Source organism: Micromesistius poutassou (assembly GCF_964030765.1).
Source record: "Micromesistius poutassou genome assembly, chromosome: 21".
Taxonomy (NCBI): Eukaryota; Metazoa; Chordata; class Actinopteri; order Gadiformes; family Gadidae; genus Micromesistius; species Micromesistius poutassou.
Window position 1 is genome coordinate 7,892,890 of NC_140291.1, and position 15,802 is coordinate 7,908,691.

Consider the following 15,802-nt stretch of genomic DNA (forward strand, 5'->3'; position numbering starts at 1 on the left):
CGATTCGTCCTCTCTTTTATGGAAACTTCCAAATGGAGTTACAAATAAATCCCAAAACTAACACTAGTACCATTTACTATAAAGTGATTCAGCAAAGGTTTTATCCAGGACTCCGGTTAGGGTGTAGACCTCAGGATTCTGGGTTCAATCCCGACACCCGCAGTGCACCTGGAGCTAGAGAACTGACCCCTACCTGCCCAATGAAGGACTGAATCAGTACAAACAGGTACATGTCGTTAGTGAGAGGGTGAATAGTGACCCAGTACTAACAGGTACATGTCACTAGTGAGAGGGTGAATAGTAACTGTCACTCAGGGCTCCTGTCACTCAGCCTCTGTCTCCTCCCCCTCAGGCCTCTAGTCCTCCTGTCACTCAGCCTCTGTCTCCTCCCCCTCAGGGCTCTAGTCCTCCTGTCACTCAGCCTCTGTCTCCTCCCCCTCAGGGCTCTAGTCCTCCTGTCACTCAGCCTCTGTCTCCTCCCCCTCAGGGCTCTAGTCCTCCTGTCACTCAGCCTCTGTCTCCTCCCCCTCAGGGCTCCATCAAGGACCAGCTGAAGGCTTATGGTGCTCTGACGGAGAACGTGACGCGGAGGTACACCCGGCAGATCCTCCAGGGCGTCTTCTACCTCCACAGCAACATGATCGTCCACCGGGACATCAAAGGTAACGTCTGCGACCCTGCAACCCCATGACCCCAACACCCCGTGACCCCAACAAACCCACAACCCCAACACCCCACGACCCCAACAAACCCACAACCCCAACACCCCACGACCCCAACAAACCCACAACCCCAACACCCCACGACCCCAGCGAACCCATTAGTGATGGGTCGTTCGCGAACGAGTCGGCTCAAAGAGCCGGCTCTTTTAAGTGAACGATGGGAGTCGGCTCCCGAACGCAAGCTGTTGTCTTTTTTGTTATCCCGCGGTACGGGTGCTACATGCATTCATTCTACGCGTGCTATGCGTGTCACAGCGCATGCATGGCAGCCAGCAACCAATCACGAGAACAAGCAGCGAGGGGCGGGGGATTTCGATGCGCGATACACGTTGCCTGTGACTGACAGGAGGAAAAGAGGAGAGAGACGAGTGCGAGCGTGTGAGTACAAGATGAATGAGACAAGGAAAATAAGCAGCATTTGGAGGCATTTTGATCAGTGTGAGAACACAAAGGTCAACACGCTCGCACGTGTCAAAATGAGCGTCGGAATTACGGCATGGCACCATTATAAAAGGTATACAGTAAGAGGTAATATGAAGAGCCATTTGGGAGCCGAAAGAGCCAGCTCTTGTTGGTGAGCCGTTCCAAGAGATCCGGCTCACTAAAAAGAGCCGAAAATAGGGTTAGGTACTGTAGGTAGGGTTAGGTAGGGTTAGGTACTGTAGGTAGGGTTGTTGTGGTTCTTCAACAGCATCTGGGCCAAGGAAGCCAGCAGCTGTCAGGGTTTCATCCTGTCCTCTCACTGGCTGGATGAGGAGAGCAGTTTCGCCTGCTTTATTCTCTCCCATCAGAAACGGGTCACCCCTATACTGCCTGTATGGGTTTGTGTCCTATGAAGCCTGTTGTAACACACAGCAGGCATTCCTATTGTTACAGCTGCAGTACATACAAATAACAGAGTACCGTAGACATGACCAACAGGGCCATTCCTAATTGTCATTGTTACCTGAGCTGTAGAATATTACCCACAATAAAGCTGATTTAGAGAACCCTGCTTCGAATACGTCTGCTGCTGTGGCTCGTTGGTTCGAAGGTGAGCTTTGCGTCGGTTGAAATCAGCTATAATAAAAATGCCCAGTGAACGGGAAGCATTGGGTTTGGGCTGCCCACAAACATTCTGGACGTACTGAATCATCCAGAGAGAGGAACACAACGTCTGGGGAGGAGAGAGCAACACAACGCCTGGGGAGGAGAGAGCAACACAATGTCTGGGGAGGAGAGAGCAACACAACGTCTGGGGAGGAGAGAGCAACACAACGTCTGGGGAGGAGAGAGCAACACAACGTCTGGGGAGGAGAGCAGCACTCAGCCACGTGTAGCTCAGACCTGGGCGGGAGTCTCCATTCAATTCATTTCCATTCCATGCGTGTGTGTGTCTGTGTCACACACACACACACAGGAGAAGTGGAGCTGAATGTCTTCGGTCATATGTTCTGACTGGGGTAGTCAAAATGGAGCAGTCTGCCCATCTTCCCCTCTGTAGGGCGTGGAGGTTGTGTGTCTGATATGAATGAGTCACTGCTCAAACAAGAGTAGGGTTGAGGAAATTAAAGAGTCTTATATGTCTGCCCCATGGAGGAATGACCCACTAGGACCAGGCTGGCCTGATGGGGGGCCTCTGAAAGGCTCCATTCCCACCCTTGCTGGCAGCTCATAAAGGGCTCCATTCCCACTACCACTGGCAACCCATGAGGCAGCAACCAAGTGCCTGTAGAACAGCAGAATGTGACGTGTTGTCCTGTCATTGATGTCACAAACAGCCTCTTTAGAGTTGGGGAAAGTTCCTCCATGTTTGATTAGTAGACATTTTATTATATTAACTTACCACAAAAAAAGCCTGCGGTTGCAATTCTAACTGCTTTGACGGAACAATGTTCAGTTGTTTTAATAATAATAGTAAGTAAATAATTCTAATGAATAATGTATGGTAAGGTCAGGATATGAAACAATGAGGTATACCATTTACCATTAATACCATTAAACACAAACAGTCTGTCTGAAGATAAATTTTGTTCCATTTCCACCAGGCGCTAACATCTTGAGAGATTCCACTGGGAATGTCAAGCTGGGAGACTTCGGAGCGAGCAAACGCATCCAGACCATCTGCATGTCTGGCACGGGCATCAAGTCCGTCACCGGCACCCCCTATTGGATGAGTCCGGAAGTGATCAACGGAGAGGGGTATGGCCGCAAAGCGGATGTGTGGTAAGTGGCTGTTCTGTCAGTGGATTCAACACATTCAATTAATAATATTATATTTCTCTAAATGTCGATGTTCATGTTTTAACTTCATATTTATGTTTATACTCTCTGTGTCTATGGGTGATAATGTTGAAGCTTCGTGGGGATGATGTCGTGTGTCTCTCCAGGAGCGTGGCCTGCACCGTGGTGGAGATGCTGACCCAGAAGCCCCCCTGGGCGGAGTATGAAGCCATGGCCGCCATCTTTAAGATCGCCACACAGCCGACCCGGCCGCTGCTGCCCAAGGGCGCGTCCGACGCCAGCAGAGACTTCCTGCGCCAGGTGTTCGTGGAGGAGAAGTGGCGGCCCACCGCCGAGGTGCTGCTGGGTCACCCGTTCGTCCAGGGGGTCTTTTGAGCACTGCGGCCCCTTCCAGCTTGCAGCCCTGGGTGCACCCCTCACCCCTTCACCCCAAACCCCCACACCCTCCTGCCCAGAAAGACTTCAGGGAGGGGAGGAGAAACATGCCAAACCAGTCACACTCCCAGTCTCACATGCAACCCATCCCCATGGCCAGACTGAAGAACTTCCTCTCTCTCTCTCTCTCTCTCTCTCTTTCTCTCTCTCTCTCTCTCTCTCTCTCTCTCTCTCTCTCTCTCTCTCTCTCTCTCTCTAGATATATATCACCCACACCAGAGAGGCTAGGATGCCTGGTGGTTCCTAGAGGTAGATATAGATATAGATATATATATATAGGCTAGGATGCCTGTTTGTTCCTGTCTGTCTTTTAGAAACCCTCTCTGTTTTTCTAACGGTCCTCTACTGCCACAAGATGGTGTCTGGGATCTGGTCCAGAGTCGTGGTAACCAAGGTTACAACATGATTGTAATGTCCAGCTGAGTTGTATCACATCTGATATTACTGTAAGTCACTCATAAGCCCAGGCTATGAGGGGAGAAGATTGATGGTCAAATTTATTTTGTAAGACTATTATTAACACTTTCCAAAAGCCCCCTTACCTAATGGGCCTTAACTGTTATCACCAGAAAGCAAAAGTAAAACTATTTTTGTTAACGCCTTACAATAACGTTTGTAAGTAAGGATGTATTTTTGTACTTGGTATGAGGTAGAGACCTTAGACCTTAGCTGCATAGCACTCACAAAAAAAGGTGGTTTTCTTTTTTTGAGGAGTTCATGCAATGCACTTTTGATACCTTGCATTCAAAGATTCCCAACATGCACAATAATCAATAGAAATCAAATAGATATTTTTCTATTCAAGGCTTTTTATATCATTTCAATAGTTGCGACTGTGTAACTTGCTCCCACATGAAGAAAGCAGTTCTGTGTCTTTGCATTATTGTGCAATGTATATCTCTGTGCATATATAAGCAATACCACCACTACTGTTCAAGGTAGCTTACTAAATTCATTCCAATGATGTACAGCTTCCCTGTGTGCGGAAATGGCCAAAGAGACAAAAGGTCCCATAGAAACATGGAGAACGTTTGGATGTGCAGTATTAACATTACAATGATTGTCCTTTGGTTTTGTTAACTCAGACCCTGTGGCCTTTTCTGTTTTGTGCTAGCTTGCTGCACCATGAAATAGAAAGCAGTGCAAACCTAAAACAGGATCTACAATCAGGTCTGAATCAGGTGTCACACCTGGACCAGCAACACTCTGCTGAATGAGGTTGAAAAACAGAACACTATAAAGTAGAAGTGCTACGGTTTGGCCATATGAGAGTCACCGGTCAGACCTGAGCAGGCGGTTGGCCACAGGTGCTTCACCACATCATGGAAGACTGCAGTATTTGGCATTGGGTGTATTTTATATTCAATGTTTTCTGCAGGTTTTCAGGAGTGATGGGTAGAGTGATATTTCACATCTACCACAATGAGAGGAGAGCTTACCCTGATTGTACTGGTGTCGCTGTGAAGACCTTCCAGACCTAGCTGGCCGGTCTGAGCTTCAACACCAAACCCACATCGCCAATTTGCCTTTATCCCACTTCGCTGTCTAGACGATGAACGGGTTCCCGCTTCCTCTGAGGAGTGCGTCTGGAGAACGTCCTGAGTGGTGAAACACGATGCAACATGTTGCCATAGGGGGGCAATGTTGGGATTAGCCAAAAGTAAGGCATTCATGTAAACTTGGGGGAGCAATGAGAAGGACACGACTTTGGGCACTGCCGCTTGCTCAAGCTAGCTAGCCAATAAGAGTGGCACTTGTAGATTCATGATCAAATATGTCAGATTCTTGTCAGTGCCTTATGTGATTAATCTATGAGCGAAAAATTCAATAAAGACAAAAAGAGAAAAACGGTCAAAATGAGGAGATCCCCAAATAGAGTCGATTAAAGCACACATGCTTCGCTGAAGTTGTTTTATACAAAAAAAAATGATTGTAATGTACATAGTTATTGTTATGCACTTTTGTATAAAATTCTTTACATTATATAAAGATCTATCTGATCAAAGGACCTTGTTATGCAGCAGATTGGACTGTGATTTATTGACGACTATATCATTTCTTTGTGACCTGTTAAGACAGTATGAACAAAAGCAGGCTTTCAATTGAGGAACTCATTTGTCTAATGACAAGTCCTTGAAACATGAAATGTTATCAAGTCATCCATTTCTTTTTTTTGTACATTTAACTTATAACTTAATAAATGAAAGGTCTAAGACTATTCTCTCTTGTATCCTGAATCCTGATTTAAGGTAAATCTTTTTTTCTTAAATAACTTGGTTAATGGTTGATAGAATAGTCCTCGTTTTCCCCTCCGTTTCTTTCTGCTCTTTGGTATCACTGACGCGAGGCTCATCAGCTGTTACAAAACGGTCCATGGTCAGACCGAGCACATGTAATAAAAAGCTGTAACACTTGCACATAGCCACAAGGGGGCAGCAGCTGATCACACATACAAGAAGCGGGCAGGCTTTTAAAGCCAAAGAAGACGCCCACCCTTACCTGCTATTTAACCATGGACCTATAAAGAATGGACACCGGCGCAGGGCAACAGCAAGGACAGAATTGCTTCCGCATCATGGGAGCCTAGCCACGCCCTAGTGCATGACGTTCCAGATGTAGAAATATTCTCGTTCTCTAGTATTGTTGGCATTGTAGCATCATTAGCACGATTAGTCTCTATATGTGATACTATACATGCACTGAGCCCTCTCGGAGGCCCGGCCGAAACAACATTTGTTTCACTACAACTCTTTTCAGCTGCCCACCCCTCCTTCTCCAGCTGATAAAATGCTTGAGGTGGTGTTTTGAAAAGAAACTTACATTTTAATAGTACATGGTCCAAAGATAATTATGAGTACTTTGATTGATATCCAGAGAAAATTTGCGGAGACACAATCCTGTTCCCCACTTGTATTGGAGTGAACGGAGATATCTACTTCCGGGCCCCATGATTTGAGGGACCTGTCCACAGCCTGCTAAAAAAAATGCAATACCAGGCTTGGCCACTGAGCACGGGTGGATTGCGGAAGTAGGCACTGCTCCTGGGGGCCTGTGTATTTAACCCAGGCCCCCAGGAGCAGTGCCTACTTCCGCAATCCACCCAGCAAATGTTTTCTGGATATCAATCAAAGGCTCATAATTATCTTTGGACCATGTACTATTAAAATGTAAGTTTTCAAAACGCCACCTCAAGCATTTTATTAGCCGGAGAAGGAGGGGTGGGCAGCTGAAAGGAGTCGTAGTGAAACAAATGTTGTTTCGGCCGGGCCTCCGAGAGGGCTCAGTGCACGTATAGTATCACATATAGTGAATAATCGGGGGGGTTAGTAACTTATATTTCCATGGTCGGTAAACAATGCGACTGTGCTCGCTCAGACCTCTCGCTTATTATGCTGCAATGCTAACAATGCTAGAGAACGAGAATATTTCTACAGCCGGAAAGTCATGCACTAGGGTCTGGCTAGGCTCCCATGATGCGGAAGAAATGGGCTCTATGCACGCAACACTTCCGCATTAGTCTCAAAAAATCTGGTTCCGGTGTTACACTGAATAGAGCTCGTAAGTCCCGCCCCTTCCGGTAGTGCCCATGGGACATAAGATCGTAAAATATGAATGGGTTTCAATGGAGAGAAAGTAATTATTTTCTGGTCCCAGTCTTTATATGCCCCCCGGATTACACATATGTTGTTTGTTGATTTAAATTATAATTTTTCATGCAAAGAAAACTACAATTTAGTGAAGAAGTTTGATAATGTTAGGTTTTGTGTGAGGCCGCTTTGTGAACTACATCCTTCGCTGCTCTTCACACGATATACGTCACCACCCGCACTTGGAACTCTGGTACAGACATGGCGATCTCTCTGCTTCACTTCACTCACTTTTTTCCAAGGGGAGGATAACAGCATCGAAAGAGATGAAAACCATTATAATTCGGGGCATGTGGAGAGTTTCAGTTATGCCGATGGGAAGATCGTCTGTTTTGTCCACGCTAGTCGCAGGGAGCGTGACGTCACATACATGTAGTTTTTCTGATAGTGTATTCTCTAACAGCCTTTAACTGAACAATTGCACAATAAATGGTCAAACTCTTGACATGAAAAATATAATTTAAATCCACAAACAACATATGTGTAATCCGGGGCATATAAAGACTGGGACCAGAAAATAATTACTTTCTCTCCATTGAAAACCATTCATATTTTACGATCTTATAGGTCCCATGGGGACCACCCGAAGGGGACGAGCTCTATTCTGCGACCCACCGAAAAGTGTGACCCAAGGGGGCGCTGTTGAACGTTTTCTGAAACATGCTTGAGTTTGAAGCGTAGACAGGCATGAAGTCGTTCAAGTGCGGAAACATGGACAAGCTTAAAACGTAACATTTGTATCGTCATCGACACCCTAATTTGATTTGATTAGCATTTTACAGACCCATACTATAGATCAACGTACTATTGCCAGGTCATGACGAGACAAATGTTACGTTTTAAGCTTGTGCATGTTTCCGCATGTGAACGACTTTATGCCTGTCTATGCTTCAAACTTGTGCATGTTTAAAAAAAAAACTGCGCCGGCTTGGGTCACACTTTTTGGTGGGTCGCAGAAATCAGTGTAACACCGGAACCGGATTTGTAAGCATTCTGAGACCAATGAGGAAGTATTGCGTGCATATAGCCTATTGTCTGTCCTTGATGTTGCCCTGCGCCAATGAGCCAATTACTTTATATGTGAATGAGCAGTAGAATGTCGGCATTTGAGTGGCATTGAGTGGCACCCGCACCCTAATCGATAAACAGCCTGTTGCCTTTTGTTTGCTAAATGGTTTAAAAATATATTAAAATGTGGCACTGCTTTTCAGAGTCATTCGTGGTGAACGCTAAATGATAGGTCTTATCGTAACCCTCAGAGTACACGTCGCGCTAACTCTCCTAACAATTATTATTGATAATAATTGTTAGCTGAGTTAGCTGAACATTATAGGGTCCCATCCTTCCACTCCCTGTTTTCTCAGGGAGAAATTGATTTCTGTGTTTTTTAAACACGGAGCACATCGTGCCGCTGTACTGCTTCGACCTGAGGCACTACCTGGGGACGGCCGTGTACAACTTGCCCTGCACCGGGCCCTTCCGGCTGCGCTTCCTGCTGGACAGCGTCAGGGACCTCCGCAGCGCTCTGTTGAAGAAGGGCAGTGTGCCCTAGCTGGCTGTGGAGTGTTGGACATCGCTGTGTTCTGATCACATTGCATTGGGGTGCAGGGTGTTTAGAGCCGTCATAAAGGGCTTCTCTGCTTATAAGCAGCATTGAGCGAGGTGCCTCATCCCTGCATGCCATGTTTCTCTGAATGAACGGCCCAGCTTAATAACTAATTGACTCCTTTTTAAACTAATTTTCACATTTTGTTTAAATGAAGTAATAGGTTAACATTTACCGTACCTCTTCCACAAATAGAACCAATTTCTCCATCAACAGCCTCACCACAAAACTGACAGTAGACACTAGTAGCTTTAACAGTTGCAACAACACCAGCAGTCGAGGATATACAGTGCATATACAGGTCATGCTTACATCAACCATCACTGCCATGCTACTTCCCAGAATTCAGTCTGCTCAGTGACGGGGGAATCGTGAGGGTCCTTACACAGGATGCAGCTTGCCTGGCATGGTGCTAAGTGTGTGTGTGTGTGTGTGTGTGTGTGTGTGTGTGTGGCAGCACACTGGTGGTCCAGCGTGGCAGCCCAGAGGAGGTAGTGGCTGACCTCATCAGGAGTCTGCCCTCCGTCAGCGCGGTGGTCTTCCACCAGGAGGTCGGTAGCACCTGATTGGTCGGTTCTCTTGCCCATCATGCCGTGGGTCCCTGTAGGGGTGCAGCCCGCCTTTTCCTGGTGGTTGTTCTTGTGATGACGTGACCTGGTGTGTCCAGAGAACAGGCTGTACGTTCCTTGAGCCTCTGCTGTCCTGTTGTTTGGTGCCAGGCTCCCCGATGTGTACACGCAGTTCAGGAAGGCGGTGGAGACCCAGAGCAAGGTGAGGCCTCTGCTCCTCAGCCCAGACCAGGTGAGGCCTCTCCCCCTGGGCCTTGAAGAGGGAGCCGTTCCCACCATGGAGGACCTGGGTCAGACCGGTAAAGGTCGCTTCTATATCCTCTCCAATCCACACCCACTCCTGCTCATTACAGCTGTGCAAGCTCAACACATTTCTTCACAGCTTCACACAGCTTGCTGCAACTGCTTTCTTTCCTCTTATTTGGATGGCCAACCAGCGGGCGGAGATAGATAGATAGATAGATAGATAGACTTTGCTTTTTGAATAATCACGTTTAATCAGAAACAAAATGCAGTGGTTTAAATATCCACTTTCTTCACAGAGACATAGTATTAATGAGTATTATCCAGGGATGAGGCATAGAAAATCTTATTTGGAAATACTAAAAAACTTCATCAGGAAGAATACAAAAGCGCTCCCGTTTCTAACCGATCCTTGGTTGTGTGTTGTCTGCTGTAGGATGCAGTGGCTAGCTTCAAAGAGATGCGCAAAGGCCTCATTAGCGTGGATTACTCCACTAAGTTTGCCCCCTGGTATGTGTGGTGAACATGAGATCTGCGGTGGACTCAGGATTCAGCTGCACTGATCCTGACTCCTACAGGCTGGCCTTGGGGTGCATCTCCCCGCGCTACATCTACCACCAGGTCCGCCAGTACGAGAGTGAGCGCAGGGCCAATCAGAGCACCTACTGGTAAGTGCATCTGTATGTCTCCGTCAAGCCAAGAATGACAGGGGAAAGGCCATCATAGTGGTTTTCTCTTCATCTGTGAGATGTCCAGTGTAGGAACATGAGCTCTGTTCTAATCATCGTTTTATCGGATGCTTTCATTTTAGAGGAAGACTTTGTTTTGTTCATATTTACGACCTTGATGTAATGAAACGTATCATTGATGTAATATCTTGACCACATTACTGTGAATGATATGCGAGTAGAATCTAATCTAACCGTGTCTTCTGGCCAGGACTCCAAGACAAGTCTGTTCCGTGGAAGAAGGATATGAAGCTTTACAATGCATGGAAAGGTTTCTGAGGATTTTTTAACTTTATTATTTACCTCAATGTTTCTGTGTGAATGGATGTATGAGGAAATCATGAGTGTGTTAGGATATAAATAGTAATATTTAAATAGAACTGCATTGATGTTTTATATGATATATTAGAGTGTGTTTTTTAGTGAGTTCCTCTGTTCCCAGAGGGCCGGACGGGCGTACCCTTTGTGGATGCCAACATCAGGGAGCTGGCCATGACGGGCTTCATGTCCAACAGAGGGCGCCAGAACGTGGCCAGCTTCCTCACCAAGGACCTGGGCCTGGTCTGGAGGATGGGTGCTGAATGGTTTGAATATCTACTTGTAAGTAGTTTTTTTTTTTTTTTTTTCCCCCGTTTACAAATATTTATTTAATAACGAAAATATGTTTTAGTGTGTGTATGTTAAATTTGCAGAAAGTTGCAGAAATCGCTGTTTTACCCACTCCAAAGTACACCCGATGCAAACCAATTGTAATGCCTGACTATCGATGTAAATGTCTGTGTTGATAGAATAATATTAGAAAAAAAACAATCCTTGTATCGCAATGATCACATTACATTTTGAGGGACTACTTTCTCAGCAGCGGCGGAATTTCACTTTGCTCCGGTGTAGCAACCAATTCACTACAGCAGGTAAACAGAGAAGCGCACTCCAGGTAATATCAGTCCGCCACTGCCGTAGCTTGCTTTCAACTACAGGGATTATAAACTAAATGCAATGCAAGGGTAAATTTATTTCTAACACTATATATCAACACAGACATTTACATCGATAGTCAGGCATTATAATTGGTTTGCCTCGGGAGTGGGTAAAACAGTTTTTATTGGCAGGCTAGCAGTTCCCCTCGAGTTGCGCTAGCCTAGCACCAGCGATTTCTGCAACTAGAAGGACTGAATGAAAAGTGTTGAAAACGGTCTCCAATGATAAATAACACACTGGCTCACTTGGAAATGAGACCCGATGTCCAAAATCCTGAACTATCCCTTTAAACAAATTCCATTGCAAAGAGGAGGCTCGCAGCGTCTATATCCTAATTTTAAAAAGTTAGTCGGCCAACGCCGACACATTTTGCCTATTGTAAATTGACATGAGACATTGTAAACGTTCACAATCCTGCTCTATGCTGTGATATTTTGTTTATCATTTCTATTAACTTCTGTGTGGCTCACACGCAAGTGGTCATGTAGATTAGTCGTCTGCGCTTCTTTTGCGCGGATCACACATGAGCAGATCTTGCACACAACTTCGGTCGTGTCCCTTGGCTGTCCACCCTCATCAGGTCTAAATCCCCAAAATTGCCATATATAGGCAAAGCAGTATCCTTTTTTAGCAACCAATGCCATTGTTTCAACTCTTAAGTGGAAGCAACTTTTTTTTCCCTACGTGCAAAAGCCTGGATGAGTAATTAGTTAGGTTAGTAAGACAACGTAACTAACCCCCCGACGACGACAATGTCATCGTCCATCGTGATTTTTTTTACTGTAAACATCGTCAACTGCCAATTTAGGGGACATCGCCCAACCCTAATCCATTATAATATGCAGGATGTCAATTTAGTGAGTACTTCATGTGTAAAGCCTTCATCACGTTAGTTGACATGGCATTCAGGGGCCCCCTCCAGGGGCCATGGGCACACACAGAGGATGAGGTCCCCTCCCGGGGCCAAGAGGGTGAGGACCCCTCCAGGCGCCCACCCAGAGGATGAGGACCCCTTCAGGGCCAGGGGCCCACCCAGAGGATGAGGTCCCCTCCCGGGGCCAAGAGGGTGAGGACCCCTCCAGGCACCCACCCAGAGGATGAGGACCCCTCCAGGGCCAGGGGCCCACCCAGAGGATGAGGACCCCTCCAGGGCAAGGGGCCCACCCAGAGGATGAGGACCCCTCCAGGGGCCCAGATGGAAAGGAGGAACTCTGAAGGGGAACACGGAACAGAGATCATCCCCTCCTTCCCTCCTCTCATATAATAAATATAATATTCAGTGTCTAGTTTTATTTATTATTATTATTTATTCATGTATCTTTCTACTTATCACTTGATTTCTAGAACTAGATGTAGTGTGTGTGTGTGTCTCTCTCTCTCGCTCTCTCTCAGGGGGACTATGTGCGACGGTGGGTTCCTGAGCTGCAGGGACTCGGGGGAGGGTAGGTGCACGCCCCGTGGACCCTGGGGCCCTCGGCCCTAGTGAAGAGATGCCCTAGTGAAGAGATGAGCAGTGTTAACTAAAGAGCTCCTGTACTCCAACATATCCCGGACTAAGGTTTTATCATCATCTGTTACCGCTCTACATTTCAGATCAATGCAAACATCTGGTTATAACAACTCATGTTTAGGAATAGGCTCTCCACAAACATCAGATACACATGAACATATATAACATACATATTGGCAATAGGTACAGAACAGATGTCCTGGCTCAACACTTGTGGTGTGCTCCTCAAAATGGCTGAATAAAGCTTTTCTAAAGCAGTTTACTTTATCAACCTTGACGGACTGTTTGATAACATACAAAATTGCATGTGATTGCAACCCATTTCTGCCAGCCCGTCCAACCTGTTGAACAATATCCTCTACATCATCTGGTGACCCATACATGGCATGTGACATGTGAAACATGTGAAACATTCGGAAAATTCAAGCCCATCCCGAGAGCTGTTGTTGCTACAACAACTCTGCAGCTCCCCTCTTCATTAAACAATGCCAGCACTCAGTGTTTATACTGCGTGAGTGTCTTACTGAAACATTTCTATCAGAAGGTTTTCAGCCTTATGATCCTGGTCCCTGTCAATCCAAGCATATTCACCAAGTTCTGCTTTAAGATAGCAGAACACCTTCCCTACTGACTTCAGTGATTTGCAATAAATAATGATGGGGGACATTGATAGTGGTCATCATTTAGTCCTCATAGTGCCTTATCTTTGACCTCCTTCACTACCCAGTCCATGCAGCTGAAGTCATTGGAAGGAACCTGTGTCAGTCAAAAGCCTGCTATTTGTCCTGTTTGGGATAATAGTCACTCCAGTTGCATTCTCCATATGCAGCAGCTTGGTCACCCGGCATCTGTTCTTGGTATCAGCAGATGCTGTCAGCGCTAACACATGTGTACCTGAAAGACAAACACATATAATAAGAAAAGGTAGAAACACGATGGATGACTACAGAGCTTCACTGCTTTGGCCCCCAATAACCATTTTAACTAGCTCACCTTCTTTGGCAATGGATCAGAGTTCTCCCAGCCTGGCAAAGCTCTCCCTGAAGGCAGCCTCCCCTTTTGCACTTTCTCCCCTGGTTGACAGAAAAAGAGATCCAACAATGAGTCTTACTGAGTAAAGGTTAATAACAACATGCATAGAAGCATTTACAGCAAGGGCAATGTTAAGTTAGCTAACGCTAGCTAGCGTATCACTCTGGATAGGTTGTTTGGCATTGACATACAAACATAAATATAGAGTTTATGTAACATATAAAAACATTTCATCCTTTTGTGACTAAGCCAACGTTGCTTATGAACAAATTGCTAGTGCTTGTTCTCTAGCTAGCTAAGTTAGTGTAGCTAGCGTTAGTTTGGCTTCAAGGACTTCAAGGTTCTTCTAATGCCATTGTTTAACATAATTTTAAGTTAGGTAACGTAGCTAACATTAATGTTTTTAAACTTACCATTTGTATGTGACATGAACCTCATCAACGACAATCCCCAGCAAGTTTTCACGGTACACTTCTGAGGAAAGCATATTCCTCCATTTCTCGTTAAGTAACCAAGATTCAGAGCTACCAAACACCAACTGGAATCGGCCGTGGAGGATGTCTGTGTCGTTCATTCCTCCCAGCTGCATGGCTGAGACTCCTAGCTTCTCAGCCTCTTCAATTTGATCTTCCATCAGGGCAACCAACGGAGACACTACCACTACTATGGGATTCTTGACTTTTACCATTTTCTTTGCGACTAGCGGAGCCAGTTGGTAGATCAAACTCTATCAGAAACCAGTCGGGAGAAGAGCAAAAACATATTTTCCTCAGAGAAAAATCTCTAGTGACATTTTTTGCTCTTCTTTCAGTGAAGGAATACTCACTAATTAATAAAACTTGCGCGATAGCTACGCTCATCTCATCCGTGGAAGCCGCCATGTTGTTTAGACTGAATAGTCGCTTCTCGTTGCGTCACACCTAAACCCGCCTCAAAACCAACGCTGATTGGCCGGTCATTCTGCGATCGGCTCCAAATTTTCTCTATCGCAGGTTACCAGACTGATCTGCAAGTAAATACAATGGAGCTCGCGAGATCAGGATGGTCTCATGAGGCTAGGGAAGCTCAGCTTCCCCTAAAATTTCAAAAATTAAATGGTCAAATATATGAATATATTTCATTGACTAAAATTGCGTTACAACACATCCATCTCAAAGACGAGTTTGTTCAGAATCAGCTGCTTATCGCAGGTCGACTGACTCGATTTCCTTGTCATACATTTCCGTAGCGTCACAGTGCATTTGCCTGTTGAAGCTCAGCTCCATCCACTTCAATGGGGCTGCATAGAACAGCTTTTTTTAGTGCGTCGAAAGTCAACGGTCATTGGATAATGCTGCGATTATGTCCCCCCCACGGACGCTCAGCGTCTCTGGGGGTGCATGGGGGAGTGGGCTGGCCTGGACGCTGGGTTTCTGTGTGATAATTGGAGGGTCTGTCCCATCGTGGATTTTGCAAGTGAGTCGAAAGACAAACTGCAACCTATTTCTTGATATCTGCTTGGCGAAATTGCTAGACAATTTTCATACACTTATACACACAATTCCTTGCTTCAGTAAACATAATTCCCAAATTTCCTTGTTCAAGTTTAATATCGTTTTGGTAGTTGGCCATCACTTTGATTCAGGGAGCCTGAGGTCTGAACTTCAAGTCCTGTATTCAGATCAGGACTTGCAGGGTGACAAAGCAGGCAAAGCTGTGTGATTTATTGGTGTTCCTTAAAGACATGTTGGACAGTGCAATGCCTCAGCTTTACAAACTGTTCTCATTAGTGGCAACAATTGGAGCTACATGTGCAGGTGTATAACGGAGCTTCTCCTGTGTAAAGCGGCTCAAGTCCTACACCGATAACACAATGGGCCAAGGCCGTTTAAGCAGCCTAGCTCTGCTGGCCATTGAGAGGACACTGGTCAAGTCACTGGAAAAGACAGCTAGTTGGTATGACAGAGCATTGCCTTGAAAAGGAACAGAGAGGATAATTTACATATACATAAATTGACAATTGATCTGATGTAGGCTGAAAATGAGCTTCACCTCTTTGAAAGACCAGCAGCCGCCACTGGTATGTATGTATGTATGTATGTATGTATGTATGTATGTATGTATGTATGT

The 15,802-nt window shown here is 45.7% G+C and overlaps 1 protein-coding gene and 1 pseudogene across 2 annotated transcripts in view; both read left to right on the forward strand.

The window, feature by feature from the left end:
• Positions 1-5,585, forward strand: part of map3k22 (mitogen-activated protein kinase kinase kinase 22) — a 53,311-nt gene extending 47,726 nt beyond the window's left edge. The window contains 3 exon segments of the mRNA XM_084485630.1: positions 533-662; positions 2,750-2,927; positions 3,092-5,585. Of these exon segments, the coding sequence (XP_084341756.1) occupies positions 533-662; positions 2,750-2,927; positions 3,092-3,320 (537 nt within the window). The 3' untranslated portion in view covers positions 3,321-5,585.
• Positions 3,736-12,366, forward strand: LOC311366806 (cryptochrome DASH-like; annotated as a pseudogene). The gene is made up of 7 exons: positions 3,736-3,765; positions 8,427-8,570; positions 9,092-9,274; positions 9,353-9,501; positions 9,993-10,082; positions 10,616-10,734; positions 12,265-12,366. The product of its transcript is annotated as a cryptochrome DASH-like (transcript).
• The last annotated feature ends 3,436 nt before the right edge of the window (positions 12,367-15,802 follow it).